Raw genomic sequence first — 9,971 nt, 5'->3', positions numbered from 1 at the left:
TTCCTCTTGCTCAGCTGTCCAAGCACAGAGGAAACAATTGCTCATGTCATTCTGGTAAAACCTTCTTCAAATACTTAAGTTCATAAGCGTTGAAGTGAGACAGAATTGGGATCAAGTTCCTGTTCCACCCTTACCAGGTATGTGAAATTGGGTAAGTTAGTTAATCTCTGTGGCCTCTATTTTTAATATCTGTAAAATGGGGTACACACAGTCCCTATCTCTTATGGGTGTGGTGAGAATTAAATGAGATGCTGGCCTCAATAAATATCAACTATTATTATTATTTTATTATTAAAGACAGTAATTGCCAACATTATTATGTTGGCTTCAATGAGAAATATCTGAGCGTCTTTCAGGAACAGCTAACAATCAGTTAATACATACTTACCTTGTGTGAGATACTAGAAGGATAGAGGGAGCACCTTATTCTAATAATACCTATCTATTATTCTACTAATAATTTTTATTGATCACTGGGAAAGTAAACAGGTTCTCCTGAATCACCAGAGACATTATTTTAAATAACCAAAACAATAATACTAGTTAACATTTACTGTCACTTCATTATCTGTTGAGTTGTCTTCTGCACTCACTAGTACATTTAATAATCTATGTAGTAGATATCACTTCATAATCCTCAGTTTACAGTCGAGGGAACTCAGGCTCAGAGGTGACCCAGCTCAAGGTCACATAACCAATAAGTGGCAGAATCAGCCTTGAACCCAAGTCAGTGTGGGTCTAAATTCCATGCTTTCCCCAAAGTGCTTGGTCAGAGGTAAGTCATCTCGGTGCCAACTGAGGGGGTAGTATTGCGTGGTGGAGTGGAAGATGTTAGAACATAGTTCTTATACTTTTCTAATCTTTCACTTTGGAATCTTAATCATATGATACAGCTGGTTTTTAGTAATACTGGCAAAATCCATATCTCTTTTCCCACCATAGTCCATAAAAATCTTCTTCTCTGAAAGCCAAACAGTATAGATACCCTCAAGCCATACAATAACAGATACCCTCAAAGGTAGAACAAGGACATAGGGCCCGTGTTATCCCAGAGTGATGGCTTTCACTAGGAAGACCCAAGGCCTGCCCATTTCAGTCTGATTTCCCAGCAGGGGCTGCCTGACAGTCCTGTCTTAGATCCTGGGGCCTTCATAGAGAATCAGGAAAGGCTGGTTACCATTTTTCTCCAGTTCCCATATAGCCATGATGGGAGATGCCAGCAAAACCAGGGAAAACCAGGAGACAACCAACTGCTGAGGGTACATCTGCAGGAGGGGGAGAAACAGAGGAGGAGACAGAGGAAAAGAGAAAGAAGAGGAGGCATAAGAGAAGAGAGAATGTCAGTAGTTATGCAGTCACCTTTGGAAACCATATTCACATTCTATGTACATTGTCTTTAATCTTTATCTTCCTCTTTCTTCTCTACACTGTCAGGTTAATACTCAGTGAATTCCAGGAGCCCTCTGCCAGTCTCTGGGTAAGAACATCTCCAAATAGAGAACCGCAGACGATCTGCAGCTGAAAGACCTTATGGCCAGCTATCTGATATGATGCTCTTATTTTTAAGATGAGAAACCTAAGGCTCAGAGAAGGAATGTGACTTGTCTAGATCAACATTCAGTCATTATTTACTTGGTACTTCCTGTGTAAAGGGCACTGAGCTAGAGCAGCTGAGAGTGAAAAATGATTTTTACCTGGACCCCGACTTCTAGGAGCAAATACTTTCATTCAACAAATATTTCTTAAGTCAGTGTGTTAAATGCCTACCCTCCAGTAGGGGAGATGAGCTACATACCCGTATTACAGCAGCACAAGGCAGTATGTGTGGTGACACCCAGGACTAAAGGACTTGGGTTGGGGGGCAGAGGGAGTAATACTCAAGTGATCTTTCAAGTTCTGGCAGTGAGTCCAGCCCTTGTTGGTGAGGTTTCCTTTCTCTCCCTGCTTAAGACTGTAACTGTTCCAAACACAAAGATTATTTCCTCCCACATAAGGTAACCAGTAGTTCTCAAACTTGAGCATATGTCAGAATAACCTGGAAGCCTTGCTAAAGCACAGATTGCTGGCCCCCATTCCCAGCCTGACCCTAGAATGTCTGATTCAGCAGGTCTGGTGGGGCCTGAGAGTCTGCATTCCTGTACGTTTCCAGGGGAAGCTGATATTGCTGGTCTGAGGACTACTCTTTGAGATCCATTGGTTTAATCCATGTTCAAGGTTCAGAGCCCCTGCAAATCAGGATGTTCTTTGGAAGAAGACCATAGAATATTGATATATTCAACATGAAAATGAAATGCATAATTTTGTGCTAAATCAGTTTCACTTATAATGAAACTCAGTCTAGATTAGTATCCAGGGTTTATGAAAATCTTCAGACTGACAATTACACCCCACCTGTGAATTAGGTGGAGATGATTATTATTTATTTTCATTCTGATACACCTCCTTCCATCTTGGAGAACACCGACGTTCTGTAGGAACATGGTTTCAGAAACCACTGGGCTATATGAAGAACAAGAATCTTTTCACAGTTTTCTGTGAAATACCTTAAAAATAAGCACCCCTTGGTTGGGGTAACAGAATATTGACAAATCATGGCTTTGTCAGAACTGCTGCTAATCCTAGGGGAACTTTGCCACGTATTTTATTCCCTTATATCATAAAGGTTGTGAGTGGCAGAGTCAGGAGCAGAAGTCAGGCCTTCCCGTACACTCTTGTCAGCACTCTTGTCACTGCAGCACGCAGCTTTCAAGGGCACATCTATCAATTTAGTCCAAGTTATGACTGTAGCAAAGTTCTAGTTGCCATGGAGCACCAGTTAGTACATTTGTAGGCTTGGAGTCCAGCAGCATGGACTTGAATTCTGGTTGCACCACTCATTAGTTGTGTGAGATCGGCCAAATTACTCTCTGAGCCTCAGTCTCCTCATCTACAAAATGGGTATAATACCCATCTCAAAGGGTTGTTGGGAGAATGCAATGAGATGACATATTATAGAAGCCAACCAAATGTGTTAGCTTGTACCCAGCAGAAGAGATAAAGGAAAAATTTGATTTCTCTCTGTGTTGTCTGTGATGGATAAACAAAAAAGTCATGCCTGGCTATAGGGAAATGCCCACAGAGGTACTGCAATTGCACAGGCCTGTACAACTCAGATGTCGGCACTCTGGGAATGGAAATGGTAGAGATTCCTGGCACCTCCTGGTGAATCCTTTATGCTCTCTTAACACTGGGATTTTCCCTTTGGCTAAGTGCCCAGCACTTCCCCTCTGGGCCTCAGATGCATCTGAGAATTTCAGGTGAACAACACTTTAGGGTCAAGGGAGCCCTGGTGATGGTTCTAAGAAACAGCTCCCATTTTTGTATCACCTACATTTTAAACTACAGGACACTGGCAGAAGGTAGAGATGGTGGTGGGTCACTTTCTTAATCAAACCCAGGGGAAACCAAAAAGGGGCAGCATGCAGTTACCCTGCTGTTTTCTAGATCATCTGATACCAAGGGCTTGGATTCCGGTTTGACCGCTCACTAATCATATGATAATGGCCAAATTACTTTCTAAGCCTCAGTCTCCTCAGCTGTAAAATGGACATAATACCCATCTCAAAGGGTTGTTTGGTTGTATCCCACAGATCACATTTTCTCGGCCTGCTAAATTTGAGAGTTTTAAGGATTAAACATTTTAAAATGTAATTTCATAGGTTTTCTAAACTCTTGAAATCCTTGTATGAGGGACGCAGGGACCCCAGGTCCTGTGGTATTTTAAGGCTCCCTAACTCTGGTGCCAACATGGGCATGCCAGTGACACTTGACTAGGCATCTCTTTTAAGTTTTATTTTGTTCATTTCTTTTTAATTAGAAAAGAGAATTATTATCTAAAAATAAAAAGACATAGTCACAGAAGGCTTGTGTAGCATATGCAAAGGGTCCCATTTCTAGAGACAGGCAGCGCTGTGTTGGCATCCCAGCTCTGCCACTTGTTAGGTGTGTGACTCTGGACAAGTTACTTGATGTCTTTGAGCCTCATACTCTTAATCTGTAAAATGGGAACCCTGCTGTGATGAAGAGGTAATGAAATAATTCACATAAAGTATCCAGCATGGTGCCCTGATGAAGTCAGGACTCCTGGCTGTTTCCTCTCAAAGCTCCATTCCTCCTTTGACAGCGCTTATATAACACAATTGCAATCATATAGTTACTTATTTCATGTTTGTCTTCCCCACCACACTGAGCTCTCTGATGGCAGTGATCATGTCTGTCTTATTCCACACTATGTCCCTGGAGTCTAGCAGGGAGAGTCTAGCTCAGAGGGATTTCATTAATTATTAGAAGAATGAATGGACAGAAATAGTAAAATTTCAGACTCCAGTAAAATGAACTCTAAGAGGCTGCCCAAATTCTTTCTAATACCTTGAAATTCCTTATTTGAAAAAAGTGGGCCATCAGCTCAGGTTTAGTAATCTCTTTGTTAAAATGATATTTTAAACTGATCATTATTTTTTTAACCTGAAAATTATTGCACATGATTTACCTAGGCAACTATAAGACACAGTAAAGATTATCTTTTTTTTTCCTTCTCACAGATTTTAAACTTCAGAAAGTAGTTTTAAACATTGGTGTTGCTTTCCATTTTTTAAGTGATTAGTTAATCCAAAAGATCTGGATAACTTAACTGTCAATCCAGTTGACTGTCACAAGCCCACGACAAATATGGGACCAACTATGCTTATAACATTCAATTATGAGGTATAAGAATGAATTCATTTACTTATTGGATTCATTATTACTTACTGAATAAAAGGCTTTTTAAAAGTTTACAATAATAAGGGAAGCACCACTCACTTTATACAATCCTTTAACTTATGAGCATTAATATTGAGGAACACACTTTTATATACATACCACTTTAACACAAGACAAACCTTTCTATAAAATGTGCATTTGTTCACAGACCTTAATATACAATTATTATTAGTTGACTTTTAAAATGAATACTTTGTATATTAATCCCCAAAGCACTGACTTTTCACTAGTGTCCCAGCAGGTAAGTCACCAGGAATGCTTCCAGGAATTCACCCACTCCACAATGCCTGGTACAGGGGTAGCGCATGAATGGTGTCTACCCTTGGACAGCCTGTGGGCCTGTGGAAGGGGTGGCAGGGCTTGGGCAAGTGCTTACCTTGCTTCTGGTCAGGCTGCAGTGTTCCCTGGGTCTGAAACCGTTTGTTTCTTCTGCTGCTGCTGCTACTATTGAAGCTTATATACCCTACTCCTATCAAGCTTTCTGATGGAAACTTAAACTAGAAACTGACTTGTTCCAAGTTGCAACACTGAAAACAACTCTCACAACCTTCTGGGGAATTTCAAGAAGTTCCTTTTTTTTTTCTCTGTGTGTATCAATAAGGCAGAGGGAACACAGGCATCAAAATCCCAGGTAATGAACTAAGAGGAAATGACTTTTGGGTGGGGAAAAAGGAAGGAGATGGGATGGTCACTTCTTTGGGTTGACATCATGGCCAAGGTGCTTAGAGACAGTAACAGGCAGCCTCCCTGGGCTCCACAGACTAGAGGAGAAAGAAGGCCAAGGAGAGGTCACACAGGAGGATGAGTTCAGGTCAGGATCCAGCAGTTGTATGCTAGAGGGTCCAAAAGCAAAATCTATGGTTCTCCTGAGGTTAAAGAGGATGAGATGAAGTGCAAAAGATTTAGTATGTCCGGAGCATCCTCCCCCCACATTACTCCTTTAACATCTGGATTTCAGAAACACACTTTTACCACCCCTTGTGCTTCATGCGCCACACACACACATGCACATTCATACAGACACAGCCTTCGGAAGATGATAAATGTGTGTATTACTAATAACATTCAAATCTGTAGGAATACTGCCTATGCTCATAGGTACTCATAGATGGATGGGAGCAGAAAGTGAAATATCCATAGGCATATATACAACTGATGCCACACTCAAGGCACACCACTTTGGGCACCCAGACTATATCTTCACACTCATTTTCACACAAATCTATGTCCCTAGGAGCTCTAGACAGATGCACAGAGTTAGCAGAACTATCTAGAAATTTCCAGCTGAATTTGACATTGCTAAGAGGAGTGCAAAGGCGTACACCGGCGTTAGACACCCCGACACCCATCTGCACACGAACAGGAACATTAACACGAACACCTACACCAAGTACTACAGGCAGAAAGATGCGGGCCGTACTCAACTACGTACGCTGCCGACAGAGGGCGCTGCAGCGAGGCGGTCCCCGCGCGGCGACCCGGGTCCGGGAGCGCGCCCTCTGGTGACTTCTCCATCCCGGCCTTTGGTCCCAGCGGCGGGGGAAGTTCCTGGGACCGGCCGGGTTTAAGGTGGGTGCAGATTTCCGCACTAACTTTCCTCGCAGTCTCAGTCGGGGAAAACGGGGAACCCGGGCGAGAGCGGCGGAGCTTCGCAGCTGCACACTTCCTCCCTCCCGCCATTTGTCCGGGCCGTGGGAGGGCGAGGGCCCGCTTAGCTGGCAGTCCCACTGGTTATCCGGCCTTGAGCTCTGGCTTGGGCGGAGACGTTACCTCCAGCTCAGAGGGCCTTCTCCTGTCTCCTCTGCCCTCTAGGCTTGAAGGGGGAACGGAAGTTCTTCTCAAGTTAAACAACAAGGCAAATGTCATATATCTAAGATATATGGTTATGTGAACAAAGTAGGTTGCATTGCATGTTGGTGGTATGATCCTGTGTGTGTGTGTGTGTGTGTGTGTGTGTGTGTGTGTGTGAGAGAGAGAGAGAGAGAGAGAGAGAGCGTGAGCGAGCGAGCGCATGCGCTTTTTACAGTGGGCGTCCCTGAGGAGTATAGCTAGGAGGTGATGGGACCTTTTCACAGTTTGACTTTTTGTTGTTGCTGTTGTTGTTATATGATACACAGACTATTAAATATGTATTAAAATATGTACCAAGTTGGGGGGGTTCTTTCTGTAAAAATGCTTTCATTTCCCCCTGCAAATCATCAACGGTTACTGAACAGAAAATTTTAAATGAATTTGACATGAAATAGTTCCACTAATTCATTTACAATGGTAGCACCACTACAGATGAGCCCTTTTGTGACTCTCCGTAAATATATACATATGTAAAATAAGACAAAACATTAAAAAAATGTGCTCATAAAAGCATCTTCAAAATTTTAAAAAAATTGATCTGAAACATAAAATCTAAGTAAAAATAGCATGCTAGTTATGCAAAAAAACCTTCAAGGTTAGCCTTGGCCCCCGCTTTTCCACTGAGATTGCAGCCCCAGGGTGAGTCTTATATGAAAAGTGTGGGACCACCATTGTTCACCAATGCCAAGTAGGCAAGTAGTAGGTGTTTAAGAACATAGGCTTTAAAAAAAAAAAAAAAAAGAACATAGGCTTTGGAATTAGAGGCCTGGATTCCAGCACCTGCTCTAAAAATTACCTAACTTCTCTATGCCTCAGTTCCAACATCTGTAAAGTGTGATTAATAATAGTACCTAGTCTTAGGTTTGTTGTGAAGATTAAATGAGGTACGATGCAATGCACTTAGCACAGCATCCGGCTGAGTGATTAATAAAGCACTGCTCTTACTCATTTATTCATTTACCCTGCTTGTCCCAGGTAACTCACTAGGGGACATCGAAGATGGCAAGAGGAACGAAAGAAGTCAGGGAATTCATGTGCGGAACCAGGATTAGGGCGTCCTCATGCCGTGAAACCACATGACTACAGCTGGGCCATTACTTTGGCTCTGAGCATCCAGGTAGCCAGGATGAGAAAGAAGAACCTGTACTTGCGCCACCTCTGCCCCAGAGGACTGACTACCTATTCTGATGAGGCCACTTCACCCTCTGAGGAAAGTAGTTCTCATACTTTATCTACAGATAAGAAAAAAATTCAGGTTTGGGGGACCCACCCTCAGAGATGGTGACTCGTAGATCTGGAGTGGGGCACAGGAATTTGCATTTTAACAAGTTTGCAGGTGATTCTGACATGGGGACTGTGGTCCACACTTTGAGACATGTTACACAACCCTCGTGCTTTAGTGCCTGGAGATACATCCCATGCATTACTCATCTCTGGATACCCTACAAGGCCAACCAGCACTCTGGTGATGTTAGCCAAATGCCCGTGTCCTGATTTCACAGAAGAGGTTTATCGCCCTGTCCCACTTCACCATTCAGACACTGACCTCAGGCAAACTGAACCAAAGCTCATGATCTCCCTGTGGCTTTTCCTGTGGGAAAGGAAGCTCTGCTGACAAACAGCAGGAGTGCTGAGCTGTAAGATAGAGAGGATCCCCCTAGAAACTGAAAATAACTTGAAGAATTTTTTGACCACAAACCTTTTTTTTTCCTAGAAGAATGCTCCGAACTTCTAAAGTTTCAAATAAAGGGGAAGCCACATATACTCTTTAAAATTGAAATATTTTTAGAAAATTACACAAGCAATACATGTATGCATGCTATTGTAAAAACTTCAAACCATACAAATAAAGATAGAATAAAAAGTTGAGGCCCTGATTCACATGGCTCCCAGAGGTCACCAGTGCCAACACTTTGGTGTATATTACTCCAGAGTCTACTCTTGGTTCTTTTCTATGCCTTTCTTTCCTCTTCCTCCCTACCTCCCTCCCTCCCTTCCTTATCTAAATGGGATCATACTGTACATATTCTTCTGCAAATTGCTCTTTCCTTGTGACAGTCTGTTTTGTGTCCGGCAGCCTCCTATGTCTTCCTACAGGTCATCTAGAATATTCTATCGCTTCAGGCTTTGTTCCCCAGCCAGCTTCACTCAGGCTCCTAAAATGGCTCTTCAGTTCCAGGCATTAATCCACACAGGACAGCATCTGGGATAATAAAAGACTGTCTTTTCTGGTGTGTCTCTCTCAGGAGCAAAGAATTTGTCCCAGAAGCTCCCATGGCCTTCTCCTTGTCTGCTTGGTCCCCTTGAGTCAATCATTGAGAAAGAGGATGGGCGTACAATGAAAGTGTTAGCCAAGTCAGGTTTGCCCCTGAGCTGTTAAAGGATCCAGACCCCACAGGAGTGGATACTCCAGTGACGTGGAAATGGCAGTGCAGCAAGAGTCAAATGTGTCTCATAGGTGAGCCCGACTGGTTAGTTCTGCCAATGAAGTGAAGAAATATGGCCATTTTGTGGCTCATGAGGACCAAGTCTTCTTCCCCCAAATGGTCAGCTGCTTTTGAAGGGACACTTGGAGTTTAAAGGCATTGGCAGTAATTCCCACCTGCCATCTCAGAAATGTGTGTTCTTGCAGAAAAAAGACTGGAAGATTTTATAGACAAAAATTTAACCGTATATTTATATATCTGAGTGGTAACAACTGTATGTGATTTTTGTCGTCTTCTTTGTGATTTCCTAAATATGCCAATATGTCCACAATGAACTTGTATTACTTTTCTAGTTGGAAAAATGTCATTGAAAAAAGAGATGAATGAAATATACAAAACAGGCAGAATGTTCAGTGGTTAGGAATTTGACTTCTACAGCCAGACAGACCTGGGTTAGAACATGATCCGTATGTCAAATATAATTGAATGTGCTCCTAGGTTATAACCTTCTCCTGGGATGAAATTTGCCAAGTCACTGTGAAGTGCTATGCCTTATGGGTAGTGATGGAGAGGCATCTGTCCTAGGTATGATGCTTCCTAGAGGCAGAAGACTGCCTGAAGTAATCTCATTCAATTATTTCAAGTGTCCTTCAAATGCCTGTTTTTTGTTTTAGTGCTTTGTAAAAGATCCCTAAAGTCAGCTTCCTTTTTACAGAGACTAAGATGTCTTCACCAGCCACCTCCCCTTCAGCAATGACTCTGATCACGTTTCTATAGTGTCATCCTTCTCTCCCTGGCCTGTGCTTTGAAGGCAGCAGGTGTCAGATGTAGTCACTTCTGAAGTTCATCATCCAAGTGGGCATCTTTGACCTGCTCTACTGGACTGACTGCAAA

At 42.6% G+C, this 9,971-nt stretch overlaps 2 protein-coding genes across 15 annotated transcripts in view; one reads left to right on the top strand and one right to left on the bottom strand.

Moving 5' to 3' along the window:
- The window catches only part of IL12B (interleukin 12B), a 16,014-nt gene extending 9,820 nt beyond the window's left edge, over nt 1-6,194 (bottom strand). Inside the window, exons 1-2 of the mRNA XM_022566061.3 lie at nt 5,177-6,194; nt 1,178-1,265 (exon numbers count right to left, since the gene is read on the bottom strand). Coding sequence (XP_022421769.2) covers nt 1,178-1,265 — 88 coding nt within the window. The 5' untranslated portion in view covers nt 5,177-6,194. The remainder of the gene's footprint in view (nt 1-1,177; nt 1,266-5,176) is intronic.
- The window catches only part of UBLCP1 (ubiquitin like domain containing CTD phosphatase 1), a 128,791-nt gene that overhangs the window by 56,863 nt on the left and 61,957 nt on the right, over nt 1-9,971 (top strand). For 12 of the 14 annotated variants that reach the window (XR_016391773.1, XR_016391775.1, XR_016391778.1 and 9 more), the window contains one exon: nt 15-9,971. The gene's annotated coding sequence lies outside the window, so the exon portion shown is untranslated. The remainder of the gene's footprint in view (nt 1-14) is intronic. The other 2 variants (XR_016391769.1, XR_016391767.1) reach the window with 2 other exon arrangements.

The sequence above is a fragment of the Delphinapterus leucas genome, unplaced genomic scaffold (assembly GCF_059928025.1).
Source record: "Delphinapterus leucas isolate spDelLeu-1000000601 "Yukka" unplaced genomic scaffold, BTC_Dleu_Yukka2 spDelLeu_asBTCV2_sq79, whole genome shotgun sequence".
In the NCBI taxonomy this organism is placed as follows: domain Eukaryota; kingdom Metazoa; phylum Chordata; class Mammalia; order Artiodactyla; family Monodontidae; genus Delphinapterus; species Delphinapterus leucas.
Note: the sequence above shows the minus strand (reverse complement) of the source record. Positions and strands in the feature narration are given on the sequence as shown.